The 19,724-nt window shown below is 37.0% G+C and overlaps 2 protein-coding genes across 3 annotated transcripts; one reads left to right on the top strand and one right to left on the bottom strand.

Annotated features, from left to right (window-relative positions):
- Positions 1 to 79: 79 nt before the first annotated feature.
- On the bottom strand, positions 80 to 2,813 carry LOC110041981 (uncharacterized). 2 transcript variants are annotated; one of them, XM_020747300.2, is made up of 5 exons: positions 2,322 to 2,813; positions 1,944 to 2,017; positions 1,672 to 1,824; positions 1,031 to 1,208; positions 80 to 792 (listed from the first exon to the last, which is right to left on the bottom strand). In XM_020747300.2, the coding sequence occupies exons 1-5, from the start codon at positions 2,671 to 2,673 to the stop codon at positions 470 to 472; spliced, it is 1,080 nt and encodes a 359-aa protein (XP_020602959.2). In that variant the 5' UTR covers positions 2,674 to 2,813; the 3' UTR covers positions 80 to 469. The 2 variants fall into 2 exon arrangements, with proteins under 2 accessions (XP_020602959.2, XP_020602960.2); XM_020747301.2 differs by having other exon boundaries at positions 1,061 to 1,208; positions 2,322 to 2,713.
- A 2,214-nt stretch (positions 2,814 to 5,027) lies between these two features.
- On the top strand, positions 5,028 to 19,381 carry LOC110041980 (glypican-5-like). The gene is made up of 7 exons (XM_020747299.2): positions 5,028 to 5,415; positions 5,501 to 5,659; positions 8,699 to 9,387; positions 9,866 to 10,116; positions 13,331 to 13,503; positions 15,598 to 15,696; positions 16,129 to 19,381. The coding sequence occupies exons 1-7, from the start codon at positions 5,271 to 5,273 to the stop codon at positions 16,320 to 16,322; spliced, it is 1,710 nt and encodes a 569-aa protein (XP_020602958.1). The 5' UTR covers positions 5,028 to 5,270; the 3' UTR covers positions 16,323 to 19,381.
- The last annotated feature ends 343 nt before the right edge of the window (positions 19,382 to 19,724 follow it).

Genomic DNA, 19,724 nt, shown 5'->3' with positions numbered 1-19,724 from the left:
TGAGGTCTGTATCAAAACAAGGTCAACTCCAGCCTCGCTGCCATCCAAAGGCCAGGTCACTGAGCAGACAACTGTAAAATGGTCTATTCATATTGAGCTTTATTAAGGACTACTGGAATGTTAAACCTTATTTACATATTTAACTGTGACATTTGAAAACTTGTATGTATAATCTGCTGCAATTTTACCAACCTCTCTAGTTACCTGAAGTCAAACTTCAATTTCTTTTTAAAAACGTTGGAAAAAAAATTTAAAGAATGTGCAATATTTGCTCAAAATTGCAGTGTCAAAAGGTATGCGTGTCTCATGCTGTTAAATTCAGCTATCTATAACCGCAACCCATTCACAATTATCACAGGTAAAATAGTGATAGAATCACATGCATATAAAACTAAGAACAACTTAGCTTGAAAACATTTTCTGTCACTAAAAGGAAAAATTTCTCCTCAACTGTGATAATTTTTCAACTTCAACTACTAGCATGTGTATCAGAACAACTTTCCTCTTTTTCATTTTGACTGCTGGTTCGTAGCAGATATCCATCTACAGTTCCTTTCTTTCTGTCTACCTCTGCCACTTTTTTGCTTGCCAAATCAAATTCTTTTTGCAGCTTCAGTGCAAGCTGAAAATCCTTTTCTTCTTGGTCTGTTCTTTTCTCTATGAGTTGTGAAATGGTAAGGTTACAAATATCACTGGATGTGGAACTTGATGAAACAATAAAATCCTGTCTGTCTACATCAGTATTTTTGCAGTGAATCAATGCATTGGGCTTGAGTCTTTTCTTTGCCGAGCCTGTAAACAAAGGTATGCCAAAATTAACAACTATATTTAGTGGGTTTTTATTGCAAAGTCAAGTGCATTATCACCAGTTATTCCTAGTAGTGATTTTACCATGCTATGAATAAAAGTATTCTAAATACAATCACTCTCCATCCTACACTCTTTTCAAAGGTATGAGTGTAAAATTTAATGATTTTACCATTCAGTACAATCATAAGCATGTAGGCAGTAACAAGAATGTAATGCAAACCTTCACTATCTAAGAAAGATGATTGCTTACTGGTGGGAAGGAACCATCTGTCCAGTGTACTGTGGCCACGACTGACTTGGGTGTCCTGTGATTTGATTTTTTTACCTTTTGTGACTTTTTTTGTGTGGGGGGTTCCTGTTGTACTTGGTTGTGAAAGTCTCTCCTTTCCCTGTGAGTTCTGAAGAAAATTCATCACGAATTGAAACTAATCAGTCCTAAGTTTGAAGCATTATGAGAACAGACTGGTAAGTCAAGTAACCTAAGTGAACAGAGCTGATTATCAACTGCAAGTTGATAATGGTACCATACATAAATTAAGCATCATAGTGAGTTTCAACAGCTGTTGATAATCAGCTATGTGTTTCACTCGCCTACCGATGCTGCAGAACAGTTTTTTTATACTAATAGTAAGCCATTTATACACCTTGGTGGAGAGAGGCATTGTGAGGGTTAAGTGTCTTGCCCAAGAACACAACTCGATGTCCCCTGCCAGGGATCGAACCCAGACCGTTCAATCAGGAGACGAGCACACTAACCATGAGGCCACCATGCCTCCACAACTTGGGCCATTACACCAAGAAAGATCTGCCTTCATCACCCTTTTGAGACCATTTAACAACTCAATTTTGAAAGATAATCACCTGTTCCCTTTCTTCTGCCACTATTTTTCTTGCAAGTTCTTCATCTTGCAGTGCCTGGTACTCTAATGACCTCGCAAGTCTTTGCTCTTCTTCTTGTAGTTGATGGATAACTTCCTCACTGGCCTGAATCTCTTGTTCTCTAGCTTGTTGCAACTAACAAGTTATGGAAAAAATGACAACTTCTGATGAGCTTAAAAGATAACATCCATAACATTTAAGAAATAAATGAGATTGGAACGAAACTAAGTTAGAACTTGTCTAATAATATTTACCTTTCTCAGTTCTTCTTCATACTCCTTGCGAAGCTCTCCATCCTGGGAAATTGCACGCTTGGGTGGTGAAAAATCTGCATCATATAAAAATAAATTTATTTAAAAGTTAAGCTTAAGCTTAATTGAAATACCTTTGACTTTGTCTGGTTTGAAGAACAAGTCAACATTAAAAATATTACTGTTTCCAGATCATTTAAGCACTTAACTTATTTTTTCATTCATGTTTGGCAACTACACACATATTACTATTTTATAATAGTTACACAATGTGCACGACATTTGTTTAAGAAATTCTCATCGAGGGAGCTCATCCAAAATACATTAGCATTGTACCAGTAGACGAACGAGAGTTATTCACATAAAGCGTCAAGTACCAACCAAAGAAGTCTTCATCGTCTTCTCCGTGTAATCTCTTCCTGCAGTTCTCAGGAAACAGCTTCTGGATTTGTTCCCATCGCTTAGAGTTAACCAATGTTCCATTTCGGGAGTTTCTTCTCGCCCAACTTGATATTCTCATTCGACAGAGAGGGCAAAGGAAATTCGCTTCCTCAACATTTTTCTTGAAACACGGTCCACATAGCTCGTGTTCACATGGCATAATAACAGGCTCGATGAGTATTTGCAAACATATCGGACATGTGAAGTCCGACAAAGAGATTGAAATGTCATTCCCATCGTTGAAATTTACTGTTTTTAACTTTTCAGGGCTGACCACCTTTCCAGCCGCCATCTTGGATAATTACAAATAAATAATAATTACTTTTGGCGCCAAAATGTGACCAATCAGCCCTTCGGCCCAGTCCGCCAATCGGTTGCAATGTTGCAAGCCTTACCATACCTTTGAGTTAAAGCATGGATAGTCTTCTACTATCCATGGTTAAAGACTGAAGCTATTTAGAGATCATCCTAGAAGTCTTTCGTTTCAATTTATTTTAAGGTGTGGGTGACTTTCGTCCATGTCAGAGCCTTGGACACCTGGGGACCTTTGTATGCAAGAACCCAAAGATAAAACTCCCATTTTAGACATTTTACGCGACTGAAACACCGTTAGCAACGCGGTTGCAAATGGCGGGAAATGGTTGTGGCGGGAAAAGTTAAGTAATACGCGTCTTCTCGGGAAGTATAAAAGTTGAATGAACTCACCTTTTGCCATTTCATCACATATTTCACTTTTGCTAGATTTTTGCTGTCAAGGATTTAAAATCAATAAGTAACATATAAAGATGCCAGCGGCAGAAGTTGAGACGACATTTACGAGCCCAGTCGCAGAAAAAGAAGTCGAGATAGTTCCTGAAAAGGGCGAGACAAACTGCACAGGAAAGGCTTGCGAAGAAACGAAGATTGAAGATGAAAGCATGAAGACAATGGAGGAGTCGGAAAAGATGGAAAAAGAGAAATTTCCGGAGACAGAAAACAAAGAAGAGTCGAATACTCTGTCAGGAAACGAAGAAAAAACAGCCTGTGTGAGCGACGTTATGGTGGAAAAGTCGTTGGAGGATAAACCCACGCAGGAGACTGAGGGAACGATGACACAAAATTCCAAGCGAAAGTCAACGGAGGCGAGCAACCAAACCCATGAAGAAGATAGCCCTCCCAAGAAGAGGAAGTCGACATAAAAAGGGCAGAACTGCGACTTTTGACTTCTTTGGTATTGTACTGGAATTTGTTTGATGTTACTCGATTGTTTTGTGCCCTTGGTTACACATTGTAGTTTAGAAGAGAAGAGCAGAACAAACAGGATCGAAAAAATGACGAGACTGTTTAAAATTTTAATCTTCTAGCTGATCAGTTAATCCGTTTAGTTTGTAAGATTGCTATCAAAGTTTTTTTTAATTGAAATTCAGTACGGTAAATTTGAAATCCGACAGTGCGTGCTGAAGAACTTTCTGGCGTATCTCGTCTTCTGTGGCTTCAGTTTTTACGGCAGTTTATCAAATGAGAAATGGAAGACATGCCAAGTTTTGCATTAAATCTTTCATTCTGAAGAACACCATCTTTAAGCTCCACCCCTTTTCTACATTGTAAGTACCTTATTTATCTACGTCAGTTTAAGCTTATATTAATTAAAAGTGGCACTAATAAGACTGTCATAAAAATATTCTTCGACAAGCTAAGAATCATGGCTTGAATATTATTTAACTACCTTAAGAAAATTTTCTACCCTATTTCTTCCATCTCAACCTGGAAATGAGATTGAAAATTTCTGAAATTTCAATCAAAGCACAAAAACTAAAGCTGCGGTAAGTCAAAGTTCACTTTCATACGATTAAGCTAAGTGCTTTCCGATTATAGTCAGAAACGGGCTGCTTCCGGAACTGGTAATGTCTGGCTTTTTGGCCTTGTTAGAAAGGTTTCGTGAGCAAAGAGAACTCCTTATCGTATTTTTCAAGGATCAGAGATGGAAATACAACCTCGCTTTCCTATCGGTATGAGCCTGTATGTCGAAGGTGGTCGATAAGGCTTTATGCAAAACAGAATCGAGTCCTTATCGTACAGTGAAGAAGTTGTGAGGTTATCAAAACTGAATTATTTTCGTTTCTTTGAGATGGCGAATCTGATAAATCAAGATTTTGTAGATACTTCGTTGACTCAGAACTTACTTTCCCCGTCACTTTCAAGCTAGCTGAGAATTACATTCCGCGATCGGAAACCACATCATGTAATTCCACAATTGTCTCAGATTTTTTACGACGACGTACGTGCAAGGAAGGGTCAACAATTTTCGTTTCGATGCCCCAGGAAAACTTATGATCTTAATAGATAATTGAAGTTTAATTTGCCCTCACACTTCTTAAAAACTCGTTATGGTAATTCATATGAGGACTTGGTTGAGTAGGTGAGCATTTGGAATGAACCATTCTTTCAAGAAAAGTCGAAAAGAATCAAGGTCTTCAGATTACTTAGTTTGTGGTGCGGAAAATCGGGAAACCTAACCCCTAACAAACCAATCAATGAATCCTGACCCGTCTTGAACCACATTCCGCCCCCGTTCGTCCAATAAAATAGTTTTGCTCGGATTTCGGTTACTAGTCAAAGGGACCGCACAGCTGTTTCGCTCATCGCTTATTCATGATTGATTGTTTGGATTGTTTTCATTAATTACCATGCACGAATATGGCAAGGGCGCTCCGGGAACACCTCAATCCACTCACAGAGCTGTCAAATATTTCTCGTTGATGCGCAGGCGAATGACCTCGAAGGACATGACAACGTATTCAAAACTAACTCTGCTCTTGGCTTTACTTCTCTAGCTTCTCACGCAACATACATACGTGTAACTTTTAAGGTATTTGGAGAACATTCGGTACACTAACAAGCACTTCAAAGATGGGTTCTATTCGCATACTTCACGTGGTTTGTTTATTGAGCTTGATGTTGAGAGCATGGCGCGCAGATTGCCAGACTTCGCAATTGACTTGTTCAGGACATCTTGGAGCAAACGGGTTATCGAATCCTCAAACGCCTATAAAAGGTGAGAAGTGAAATATTTCGTTTCTTCATTAGTACAGAATTGTACTTGTCATGGTCTAACCCGCGTAATAATTTGTCGTTGATAGGGAAGGAGCCACAAGTTTGTGTCAGTGAGACAACATGCTGTACGAGACAAACGGAAGACTCTCTGCGGGTTCGAGCAGCGAAGAATTTAAAGACTCTCCTGCAAACTGACTACGTGGCTGCTAAGAGTTCGCTGTTGTCTCTTTATGACGATTTGAAAGGTTAGCGTCCTTCGACAGTTCGTTAAATTATTTTGTAAGCCGATGAAAAGCACTTTATTATTTGCTTTATATAAACAAATTCTTAGGCTACTTGAATGATCGCAGCTGCGAAGGGATTTTGCGGTTCGGTTTGTAATTGTTTCCAAAGGAAAATATGAGCAGTGTTACTGCTCTAACACAAAAAAACTTGGGCTCTCTCGAGGAATTTAGAACAATGCCGATCAATTGCTTTTTACACCGATTTCCTATGAGCTCTTCATTAATTACAATCTACTCGAGCATATTTCAGCATGCCTCAAATTGTTATTGTCTATTGTCGAGTGTGTTAATTCACTTAAAAACCGTAAAGTTAGACTGTTTGCCAGTGTTTCCTTCCTGTATTGATATTGGGTTTCTGTTATACAAGTGCAGAAACAAAATTTTATTTAATTTAATTTTCCTCTTTTCTTGATCAACCTGTGTGAATAATGTATTTTAAATAACTGGATTATCGACATTTGAATGAAGACTTGCAGAAAACTGTTTTTTCGGGGGTTCGACAATGTCGGAACACAAATTGGATAGAACGTACCTCTCCCTCTTTGCAGTGTTACTTATATTCCGTAGTAAGCTTACACTAAAATCGTGATGATGTTTTTTGTTGCGACCATAATGCTCACATTTTCATTGAGAGTGGCTGTAAACTTAAGATTTGTCACAAGAGGTCTCAACACGTACGTTTATTGTCAATAATTTATTAAGCAAAAGTATAAATCGCTAAATTCTGCTGTTGTCTAATGGTCAAGACATCAGGGTTTGTGGGTTATTTATCCCTCAGTAGACGCATGCTTCGGCAACGTGTCAGTTAGGAGTGAAAACGAAGTAACGTAATTGTTTTGTGGTAGATATTGTACATCTGTGGTCGTGATCGCGCATTTTTAAAGAAGTGTAAGAGTTTATTTGCGTGGAGAAGTTTTGTCTTTAACGTTCCTGTTCTACTGTTGTAGCCTCCGGGCTGAAGAATTCGCATCCTTGAGTGTGACAATCGAAATTGATGAACAGACATAAATCATCCAAACGCTGAAGCTTTCTTTTCACACAGCGGGAAGTTTTGTCTAAGCAGAAGGGGTGGATGTACAAGAGTCAAAGATTCTGTCCCTGCTTATCTGGCTGGTCCTCAAAACTGTATTTTCTGCTTCCATGCCAACAGTTTAATTCCATAAGAATGTAAATTTAAAAGAACTTATAAATTGGGTCTGAACACATTTAAACACTTAATTCTATGTACACAAAATAACCTACAGTTTCTATTGTCCTGTGAGATGGGTGCTTATTGTTTATAAGTATGCTCTTGCATTTTGTTTTGAATTTTAAGAATTGAAGAATTGAATGTTTCCCACTAGTATATAAGACTTAATCAGATATGCAAGGGGTTGACAGCCTGGTTGAAACATTTTTTCCTTAATTTTGCAAGATTTGTCAGACCAAGTACAAAATGTCAATTATTCTTGTTGACTGGTTTAAGTACATATGCAAATCAATATTTACTCGAGCACATGGTAATCAATTGTTAGGTAGTTGATGATATGCTTTTGTTCCAAAGATTGCTCTGAATTTGGGTTATCGAGTTGACAGGGGCTGTCCACTTAAAATATTACATGGCAGCTGAACAGTCAAATGCTGAATTTTTCATATTCCTCGAGACTACAATCTTGGACGAAATAAATGGAACATCTGGACCACCCCTCCCCCCATTTCAATGATGCCAAAATGGCGCATTTTTGCTCCTTCGTGCCTTCATCATTGCTTTGATGGGGATGGGGGATAATTGTTCCATTTTATTCTGTCCAAGATTGAATCTTGGACAAACTAAATGGAACATCTGGACCACCCCTGCCCCCATTTCAATGATGCCAAAATGGCACGTTTTTGCTCCTTCGTGCCTTCATCATTGCTTTTGGGGGGATGGGAGATAATTGTTCCATTTTATTCTGTCCAAGATTGTAGTCTCTCATTATCTTTTGAGGTTTCATCCAAATTATTTTAAAAGGTTATTCGGTTTATAGTTAACGTTGCATGGAATTTTAAGAATTGCGCAACAAGAAGAGAGGGGAGATCTGAAATAAAAAACAAAAAATGAGGATTTGACGAAGATTTGAAATCAGATTTTTCAGTAATAGGTCACATTGGACATATCAGTATTCTAACATGGCTCCGAGGCTCTCAGGACAAACTTCTTTATTTGGGTTGTTTTCTTTATATCCAAGTTTTTTTGGCAATTGAGAGAGAAGAAATTTAAAAAGTTCACAGTTTTGACCTGAAAGCCTCAGAGCCATGTTAGAATACTGATATGTCAAAGGTGGCCTATTGAAAGATGCACCCAAAAATAGACTATCCCCAGCCTGAAATCCTTTTGTGCTGGGGCAGATTATTTTCCAGTGGTCCTTTCCCTCAGCTTTAACTTTCCTCTAATTTCCTAAAAACCCTTCCTAGAATTCTACCTGTCCTTGAATAACTACAGGTAGTTTTCTCTTACTGACATAGGAAAGCTTCTGCTCCTGACTGAGAGCAAGCTCCAGGTTAATTTTTTTTATCTCAGAGCACCTCCTACGCACACAATTTTGTTCCATTAGAGAATCATAGAGAGGGGGGATGTAAACAATATTTAGTTACGGATTTTCAAGTATCTTTAAATACTTCTGGTAACTGATAAATATATTCAATAATAATCATAAGAACATTTATTAGATAAACATGAGTGTTTTATTGGAAAATACACCACTGGTACATTCCTTATCAAACTGCATTGGGGTCCCAAGTGACGTATTTTCCATATCATCACTAGTAAGGGTATTGATGACGTTGTTTCCCACTGTTGCACAGTTGTTTGTGCAAACAGTCAGTTTGTCCTAGAGGAAAATTACATGGTGGCATGAAGATATGAATTGTGTTTTCTCACATTAAAAACAGTATTTTACTACTCAACTAAAATTCATATCTTCATGTTGTCATGTAATATCCTTCACTTATTATCACAATTAATATTTCCTCTTTTTATAGATTATTTTCAAGATGTCATTCAAGAGGGTCAACGCCAAAGTGCTCTTTTTCTGCTCAATACTCAGAAAAATCTTACCACAGCAGAGGCAAATGTAATATCAACTTTCTTCAAGGACCTTCAAAACTATGTGGTTGATGACAAAGTGGAGTTGCAAGACATTGTGGATACTTTCTTTCGAAATTCTTTTCCACTGGTTCTTGAGCGCATGAACCCAGCAGGAAAGACTGTTTCGAGTGGGTACAAACAGTGTTTAAAAACTAGCATTGATTCAATACAACCATTTGGGAAACGTCCAGCTCAGTTAGTGGCCAGGTTTGAGCAGATCTTTGAGCCAGTGCACTATCTTTTAAGCACCTTAAAGTTTGGAATAGAAGTGTTGAATATGGCGCAGAAATTTAACTTAACAACTGGGTGCAAAAATGTACTTTTGCAGATGAAATTCTGTTCAATGTGCCAGGGTCTTGACAAAGTGAAACCATGTCTCAGGTTTTGTATAGATACTGTCAGTAACTGTCTGACGTCTGAAATTGAGCTTCAGGCAGAGTGGAGAAGCTTAATTGGCACTGTTTTCTTGCTTATGGAAAGTATTGGAAAATCTGAGTTGGAGGACTTTTCAAACTCTATTTACAAGGAGTTGTGGAATGCTGCAACATATGTGATAGTACAGAAGGCTAATGTCATGTCACAGGTAAGAGTTAGGTAAATGGCTTGCAGTTCTTACCGCAATTGAACCTCCTTTTAATGGATACTTTAATAGAAACCATTACTTAACATTGACCAGTATTTTCATCCATACTTTCAGTCACCTTGCAATGAGTTGTTATCAGGGAAGGTTAACTTCAAGTTTGCTGCTGGTGGTTAAGTCAATCATTTTCCACCTCTCCTCTCTCCCTCCCACCCTTGTAGTTAATGCTATCCTCAAATGTTTCCCTTGCACATGCTCTGGCCTAAACACTTAATTACAACCCATCACAAGTAGTCTGACGTGTCTGAATTAAAAGTGTTTCTCCTGTACAATTCCAGACAGTCAACTTTGAGCAATTAAGTTCTGCATAGTGCTCCAGATTTTAGTCATTATATTTAGTGTGGGAAACGGGTAAAAAAAGAATAAAATAATATTCTGTGTTTAAGTATGACAATCCAGGTGTCATGATTGTTCCCCAAAGGCTTTGGACAAATGTGGGATACCAACATATATTGACGCTCAAGCATCAGAAGAATCTCAGAATGCAAAGTCTGTGTCATCAGAACCATATGTGGAAGTACGGCTTTTTGCCAAAATGGAGGAAGTTAAAATGCAAGTGGATGCTCTTAGTCCTTTTTTCCAAGAGTTACCCCAGGAGTTGTGTGTGAAGGATGAACTTGCTGCTAAACAAACACACGTTGATAACTGTTGGAATGGCAAATCTGTTGGAAAGTAAGTTCCGTATGTTATTAAAATAATAAAAACCAAACCCTGTTATCAATGTTCCATCAAAAACATGCCTTTGACATCTTCATGCTAAGCAGTGTTGGTGCATATGCACCTGAGTTGATGATTTCATAATTCCAAGTTTGTGTAGTAATAATATACCTTTCATGTGCCAGGCCGGTTCCTCATAAGTTCCTGCAATGTGTGATGTTTCTCTTTCTTTCAATTTTTTGGGGAAGATCCAAATGTACATTGAACTCTTGGCAGGAGGAAACACAAACATGTTGAAATTATCCCATGTTCTCTAAAATCAACATTTGTACTGTGTTTTAGAAAACAGTCCTAAGAAAATATGCACGCTGATTGGTTAAAAATCTTGTTTCTATAACTTGATGGAAACACAGAACTAGCACGAGCTGTTGACGTAACGATGGCGCAAGCAAAGAGAATTTACATTTTGATGATCGAAGTAAACAAACTCAAAAAAGCTGTGGAAACACTCGCATGCAGCTTGTGTTCCCACAGCATTTCTCATTCTCCCAAACTTCCACTCACATGTTTTCTATTTATAATAATGATAATGATAATGGGAATATTAGCATTTATTTAAACACATTAAAAATTACAGCAGAGCTGATGTGGTCGTGTAAACAAAATATAAATTCCTAACTAATCACAATTCCTAACCACAGGCAGCCCAAGCTCTCTCTATGAACCACACAAGCAATGCAATATAGCATCAAATTATAAGGGTTTATATGGGATTTTCTACAAGATATCCATGGAGGTAGTTAAAAGTGAAAATTCTCAATAAAAATGGCTTACCTTATTCCATACGTGCATTGTTTGCTCCTGGTATGGTTATTTTACCGACTTAACTTGATTTAAGCGACTTTCTTTAATTCCAGTTTTCTGTTCATATAGAGAGGACAAGGCGAAACACCTCAGTCGGGACAGCCTGTTGAACGAAGTCAAAAATCCCAGGCTAAAATGTACCCACGGCCACAAATCCACCGCAGAATTCAAGGGCAAAGGTTGATCTTTCATTTCAATCCTCTAGCCGCACAATCGCAGCCCTGCGAGCGACACCAGGCGGCTCTTCATGTCTGTAGTGAAATGATAGAACGATGGAAGAGCTCTGTGTCTGTTTCATCCGCGACCCAATGACCATTGAAATCGGCGTGGTAACCTTGTGGCTAGAGGATTGAAATAAAAGATCAACCTTTGCACTTGAATTCTGCAGTGGATTTGTGGCCGTGGGTACATTTTAGCCTGGGATTTTTGATTTCGTTCAACAGGCTGTCCCGACTGAGGTGTTTCGCCTTGTCCTCTCTTTATGAAGGGAAAACCGGAATTTAAAAAAGTCGCTTAAATCAAGTTAAATCGGTAGAATAACCATACCAGGAGCAAACAACGCACATATGGAATAAGATAAGCCATTTTTGATGAGAATTTTCACTTTTAACTACCTCCATGGATATCTTGTAGAAAATCCCATATAAACCCTTATAATTCAATGCCATATTGTGTTGCTTGTGTGGTTCACAGAGAGAGCTTGGGCTGCCTGTGTTCATAACTTATTGCAATTTTGAATAGAACTATTTACAAAACAATTATAATATTATTATGTGTTTTTCAACTCCTGCAATATTCAAGGCAATGTCCAAGCTCTTCAGCTCACAGGGCTGCTCTGATGATGAAAGCTGACTTGACTTTTCCAGCATTTTCTTTAAGATATGTGGATTTCGCAGTTCAAATCTGCTTTTGCTGTAAGTTTTCATTCCACGAAAGGCAACTTTCAAGTCAAGTTTGACAGCGGCGTGATTTTCCTGGACCAATCACAATTCTTTGCTATGCATAGCAACCAATGTGATTGCTTCATTTTGTATAGTCGACAAATTATGTCAAATTTGCTATTTTCATGTTTGCCAAAGTGGGCAAAGGCCCGGCTTTCGAGTTATGTTGAAAGATTTTGAAATATACAAGCTTTTTCTGTAGTTTGTTTCTTTGTTATATGAAACAAATAGATTCCATGTTGTCGTGCATCTGTTCAGTACTAGATCACAGAAGATGTCAAAATGTGGTAAGAACATTAGTGACACGCTCGGTTATCGCCTTGTGTGCCACTTTTTTGTTCTTACCACATTTTGATGTCATCTGTGATGTATTACTGAACAGATGCACAGCAACATGGAATCTATTTGTTAAATATATATACTTCTTGTAGATGGTCATCATACTTTCATTTTGAAACAGTTTGCATGGGAAATAGCTCTAGTTTCGTTGTTTAGAGAGTTCCATAGAGCAACTGCCTTATGACATGTTGACTTCTGAACGAAGTCGGTATTGGGCTTTAAGCCACAGAGAACATCATCCTCCTCCTTAAATTATATTGGTGTATGTTTTTGGTAGGTGGGCAATTGGAGAAGGAGAGAGGCCATAAAAACTATTATGAGCTAATAGTAATAGCTTGTGCTCATACAATGATTTCAAACTTCTCCATGTAGTACGAGTGAGCACCTCTCTACTGGGCATATACCTATACCAGTCTATGTTGCATATTATCTTTGCAGTGCGTACTTGTATTTTTGAGAGCTCATCTAAAAGCACTTTCCCACAGGAACCCCATATTATTACACCATAAGTTACTGATGGTAAAATTACTTGAAAATGAAAATCAGCTCTTGCTGTAGTAGGTAAGAAGTACAAAGAGCTAAGAAGAGTCAGTTTTTGTGTGAAAGATCATGAACATCCCATTTGAGTTCACAATCCAGCTGTACACCAAGGCATCTAGTTATCTTTATTTGCGTGTTATGACTATTTCCCAGTTTAATTGCCTGTAAAGGTCCAATAAAATGTGTGCACATCAACAACATAAACCCAGTTTTTGCAAGGTGAGGTGTTAGACGGTTTCAGCAACACCAGTTATACAACAGGTGTAGATACAGTAGTACAAAATGCTCCAGAATATATCCATCTATCCTTACAAAGAAAAAGAAGTTACTTTTTGGTTTAAACCTCCTAACCCTTGGAAACTTCTAGTTAAGCTGACATTTTCTTCAACAAATTTTGTTGTTTGAGCACTCTAACCCTCTTGGAATTTCCAAGGACCTTTCATGCAGTGGATGTAAATGTTTCTTGAAACTGCATGATAGATATAGCCATTCAATAACTAAGAATTAACTGATATACAGTTTGAATTTTTTTTTTCCTTTTGAAGATATCCAGGTTTAGATACAAAGCCAGGGGCTTTCCAGCCATCATCAGAGGATGTGAACTATTTGAAAATGCTGATGGGGAAGATACAAGACAGAAATCGCTTAATCAAGAAGTTCATTGTTGAGAGAGATGATGAGGAGGATGATGAAAGTGGCAGTAGCAGTGGAAGTGCTGGTAATTTTTTTTTTTCAAATAATAGTAGAACATTATAGAGCAGTTGCTTGTTTAACCCTTCAGCTGTAATTAAAAAAAAAAAACAGTGAGAGCCTGAAATAAAGGATACCTCTTATCAATAAATTGTTTATTTCTGTACTCAGTGAAACTTCTATTAAGCAGACTCCCTATAATAAACTTTCAGATTGAAGGCCAAACTATCCCGAATTCAAGTCGACAACCAGCTTCAATGTTACTTGCAATCTGTCTTACAACTTTTTAATGAACTCTTAGGATGTAATCTAATAACTGCATATTTGTAAATTCCATTCACCATTAGCTTATTAAAGGTTTTTTAAAAAATTTATTACATCTTAATTACAGTTAACAATAAAGATTAGCGAAAAAACTGAGCAACGACGTTTCGGTGTCATCCTGGCACCATTTTCAAGTTAAAAAATATTTGTGCGAAAAGTAAACTAATTTATACCAATGGTAGAGGTGCGAAATTGAATAAATTAAGATTAAGATAGCTGTTCAATGTTCATGTTCATTCCAATGAGGTGTCAAACACTGGTAATGAGTTCAGTGTCTGTTCAAAGCCTAAACAAATACTTTTGCGCGAATGGAGTCTGACTGTGTGTTAAGGCTCGGTTTCTTCTTGCGAATCCACAACATTTCGTGGATCAAGCAATCGAACTTTCCGTGACATTTCTTTAGGATCTTAAAGTTGTTAGTCAGGTCACCAACTGTATCAACTCGGTGTTCATTTTGAAGGTGTTTTCTGATGGCGGTAAATCGGTGTTCCTCAATGCGCTTGTAAAGATGACGGCTAGTGTAACCGACGTATTCTGCATCACACAGATCACATATATAGTTATAAACAACGCACTGTTGATTGATCAAAGGTGGTTTTGGCTCTTGTACTTTGAGATCATCGCCAATTTTACGGCTTCTGAACACCGGCTGTAGTTTGTGATCAAGTTTATTACTCAAGTCCGAGAGATGTTTCTGTTTAGGCTTTGAACAGACACTGAACTCATTACCAGTGTTTGACACCTCATTGGAATGAACATGAACATTGAACAGCTATCTTAATCTTAATTTATTCAATTTCGCACCTCTACCATTGGTATAAATTAGTTTACTTTTCGCACAAATATTTTTTAACTTGAAAATGGTGCCAGGATGACACCGAAACGTCGTTGCTCAGTTTTTTCGCTAATCTTTATTGTTAACTGTATTTCCAAATTTAATCTTATAAGAACATCTTAATTACCAAAGTAAAATTCATTTTTAAACATATGCTTAATTGGTCTCTGCTGAATAGGGATTCTTTGCAAAGGTAAATACAAGATGCTAATTTGCAGATGCTAACCACTAACTATTAATGGCTTCCAGCTAGCTGTTATCTGTCGAAAATTATACTGAAATCTAACTGTAAACATGTACCTGCAGACAGTGTAGTGTGCACACAAAACAAGTGGGAGAGATGCAAATGTTTCACTTACTGAGGAGTTGACAGGAAAAAATGTAACAGGCACCGTAAAAGTTTTCAAAAATAATTGTAAATAATGCGTAGTTACCCCTACATTTTATGTTTAGAAATGGAAGTGACAAGCCTATTCAACACGTGATTAGTTTCTGGTTATGAGGAAAAGCTATTTAGACTGCATTTTAGCTGAACCAGAGGAAGGCTTTCAGAGATGCTAAAAGTGCTGTTGCAGAGATTTATTAAAAGCATACGAAAAGTGGTTTTTTGTTACCATATACCATGTAGTTTTAAAATCTTTATAAATGTGTTTGCTTTTCTGTTTGTAAGGGCGAATTCTAAGGAAGTCTGTGGAGAAATATCCTTTCCTTCTTTTTTGGAAAAATGCTGACGTCAGCATTTTTTGAGATTCCAGGCTAATTATCTCTAAAAAATGCATGGCTACCCCCATTTTTCTTTGTGGATTCCAATGACCCTCGTAAACATCTACTTTTTCTGCATGATCCTAATCTTGTGCAAAAACCTTTGTATTTAGTAGGCACCATCCCAAGGATAGTTGAAATTTGCACCAACAAATATCATTACATAGCAATGACCAATTAATGGTTCTTGTCTCTTCATAGAAAATAACATAAATGAAAGTGGGTGTGGGGAAGATGACGAAGACTGTGGTAGTTCAAGTGGGAATGGGAAAAACCCCGAAAACAGAAACGAGATTCCAGGTAGGGCTTCATTTTAATGGAGGGTTACAAATCTGAGTCTTTGCATTTTAGTTACAATCAAACTTCCATGACATGGATGCAGAAAGGACAGACGAAAGTGACCCTACTCTAGACTGTGGTGACAGATATGATGTGATTAACTGATGGCAATACAAGTTCTAAGTAAGGCTAAGGAGGAAGGCTGCAGAATTTACTGGACATTTCTTGAAGTTACTGAAATTGTAAAACATGGTCACTGTATCAATGTGTATTGTGCAGGTAATAATGTATTGATTAAGAAATTGTATTTTATAAGGGAAATAAGATGCAGATTAAGAAAAATGCAAGTAAGAGGAACCTGAAACCATCAGATTCTGCATCTGTTTGCTTAACATAAATAACTGCCTGGATGACTGAGGACTAATCATTAGCTTGACGTTTTCTTATTCACAGATAACGATGAAGACTTTGATTTTGTTTCAACAACGAAATCAAGCAATGAAGTTGGTGAGAGTCAAGGTGGAGGTGTTCACACCAGCCCAAACACAGGCAATGTATTACAACGTGGAAACTCATCTTCAACTCTTACAGGTCCCTTGCTTCATTTGCTAGCTCTGTCATTATTTGTAGCCCTCATAGGAAAGTAACAGGCTAATGCATGAGTCAGCAGTTTTTTTTTTTGTTTTTTTTGTTTTTTTTGTTTTTCTCTAAAAGGGTAATAAGTAACTTAATAAAGTTCGTACTTCTGGAAAGTATTCTGTGGAGTATTAGACCACCAGAGCAAAAAATTCTTTTAGTGGCTGAGGTATTCAATATCATTGGATTTCAATCTTAAATATTTTAAAGTGATTATTTGTCTTAGATTAGCTTAACTGACAGTCACTTGTAGAATATGACAGTAAAATAGTTGTTCCAGTATAAATAGTTTCTATCATGCAAATGATACATTATTTATTTCTCCAACAAAAATGAGATAGAGATTTCCTTTTTAAATACTCTGAGGGATAATAATAACTACCTATCAGTAAATGAACAGTAGTAACATAATGCAAGTGATAATTAAACTGTCAGACTTACAGTAGGCCATGACAAAAAAAATCCAGTAATACTTTAGTCTTTGGCATATTTCTGAGGTTGTTTCCTGACAAATCTTTTTTAAGTACTCTGGACTTCCACAAGTGATAATGATGATAATCCGTTTGTTACAACTTACGACATTGAATCTTCTTGAATGACTTTCGCCAGTGGTTGCACTGAGAAACACCAAATACAATGAGCAATAATATTATTGTTATTAGAGCTCTTCAGGTTATTATCAAAGAAAAACTGAATTCCCTGATCACCTAAGGTGATTCCTCAAAAAGAAAAGTTGTGGGATGATTTTTTTTAACTTTGCCTGAAATTCAGCGAATATGTACTCTACGAAGCACTGTTTCAAATATTGAAATCTAGTGGTATTAAACAAAGTCATTCTCTCAGACACTGAGAACTGGTAATCAAAAATGGGAGGAGTCAGTGATTCTTTGCTAATAACAATGATAATGATGATTTGTAGTCACAGGCATGCATCACATTACAGGCCTGAAGTTCAGCTGACCCCACAAGACTGATGGATTAAGCATTGTGTATGTCACTGTTAGAAAACAAGCTAGACATAATGGGAAAAGTTTAGCTGATTAATATTTAAGTTAATTTTCAACACAGTCAACCTGGATATTCTTGGGTTTTGTATCTGATGCCACTACGGATGACTGTGCACTTGTTTGTAAGCCATCTGGCCTGGGTGTTTTGAAAGGTGGATAACACTATCTACGGGATAAGTCACTATCAAGTGGATAGCATGGTTTGTTTTGTTAACACTTTTCCTCTGGATAGCAATTTATCGGATGGATAGTTTTATCCAACCTTCGAACAACTGGGACCAGAAATATTAGTCCTAAGCCAATTGTTTCTGAAGAGCTTGATAAATGGTCTAATGGCTCTTAAGCTATAATTTTATGCACTGATCTGTATTCAAAAGTGCTTTTATGACCGGTCATAGAGAAAATGTGATTCAGCCTCCATGGGAAAACAGCAAAGATGTGTTGTTGTACCAGTATTTATTGAGGAACATTATATTTAGACAAAATACTGTCTACCCCAACTTACAGGTTAGAATTATGGGTTTTCTGTGATCAGATGTTTGGTGTCTTCAAACATTTTTTTTCTTTCTTTTTTTTTTTTTTTTTTTTTTTTTTCAATCATTATATTTTTTTAATGCTTTTTGGATGATTTTGTAACATTTTCTCTGGTAAGTTTTCTAAGTAAATGTTTGCCATGCAGGTGATTACAGGAAAATGTGCTCTGTTAAGCAGGCCAATATTAAAGGTTTTTTGATTACCAACCTGATACCAGTATTTGGTAGTAGCAGTTTGTTGATTTCTCGTTTTGATTTTTATTATTATTATTATTATTATTTTATTGTACTTCTTATTTCATGTGGTACTTTTTTCTGAATTAGTTTTATACAAGACAATCCTAGAAACTAAATAATGATTTATAATCAGTGTTAGGTATTCATCAAAGGTCCATACAAGATGACTCTAAATCAGCTGCAAAATGAGTTTTCCTATGGATCGTTTTCACATGACATCATCATTTTCCAAAATCCAAAACTAAAGAGCCACCCAAGTTTTTATCCTCATCAGGTATAACGCGATAAATTTACATCTGTGTACAATTTTACAGCTCAATAGCTTGCTTTGTTTGGAAACCAGCGTATTTTGAATTTCAGAATTCTGGCAGTGGCTGACACTGAGCTGGATTGCATTTGTCAAAAAATATATCCTTATCTCATGATTTTTAGCCTTTTTAGAAATTAGAGCACTAGGAAAAAGTGCTTATGTAAATGCTTGGTTGGTCAATACAGACAATCAGTCGCCTACATAGCTGAAGTAAGTGCCAGATGTTTGCATTTCCTTACAGGGCTCTGTAAATTTCTGCAAAACATTTCAACAAATATCTGAAGTTTGGGAAATGCACAGGCTTAAAACTTATGGAAGCCGCTTCTTTCTTAACTTAATCCACAGAATGGTTTTTGATCTATCTTTGACATTGCATGTCAGTGGAAATGATCTGTAGAAAGCTTTGTCACTGACTTCTGACTGCTAATGATTTTTGCTCTACGTAGGAAATTATATATCCTTTCATTCTTCATTAATTTTCTTACTTTGGTTCTGACTTTTATCCCATACCATATTGAGGGACTACCCAGAATATGAGGCATATAAACATGGAGTTTTATGAACTTCATACACAGCTTGTTTTAGTTTGTAAAACTTTCCATAGAGAAGCACAAGTTTATTCTGGAACCTCAAGTGATGTGCACAAATTACAGTGACGCAGGGAAAGCACATCCCATGTTTTTTAAAAAAAATGGGTCAGCTACCTTTTCAGTGTGCCTTCTCCCCCAAGCAAGCATGGGTATAGCACTACCTTATAAAATTATATGTAATTTTGTCACCACTTGAAAGCAATACTTCATTATTATGTATAATTTATACAAAGTAAGAATCATCAATATTATATGTTTGCTAGCTTAAAGCAATATTTTATCAACAAGTTACATGTAGATGTGACATGTAGATTCCGTTATAGCAATTAGAGAGAGATGAATTGTACAAGAATGTGATGTAATGTAAATAAATGTTATTTTGTTTATTGATAACTTGGCCTCTGTGCAGAAATCTATTTCCATACTAGAGTCTTCACTCATTTTTATGACAGAGGCCTTAAAATAGTCCATGGTCCTTGTACCACTTGTCATGTCATCACCAGATGTGTTTGACAATCAGCCCTTAACCCCTTCCCAACAAGAGCTTAACACCCTCTCAAACTGGCGGCCATAATCATTCTTTTCTCAACTACCGGGGATAATAAATTATATTCAACCCATCGCAAACAACCAGGATCTCAGTAATGTCCTTTGTTTGAGGATGTATTTATGCGTCCTCAGTGGCTGAGTGACAACCTAGGATGTATAAGCCATTGGTAGGCAAAAGGTTCAGCTA

This window comes from Orbicella faveolata, unplaced genomic scaffold, assembly GCF_042242905.1.
Source record: "Orbicella faveolata isolate gen_17 unplaced genomic scaffold, um_ofav_v1 contig_25, whole genome shotgun sequence".
Lineage (NCBI taxonomy): Eukaryota > Metazoa > Cnidaria > Anthozoa > Scleractinia > Merulinidae > Orbicella > Orbicella faveolata.
The sequence above is the reverse complement of the archived record's forward strand: the minus strand, read 5'-3'. Positions and strand labels throughout refer to the sequence as shown.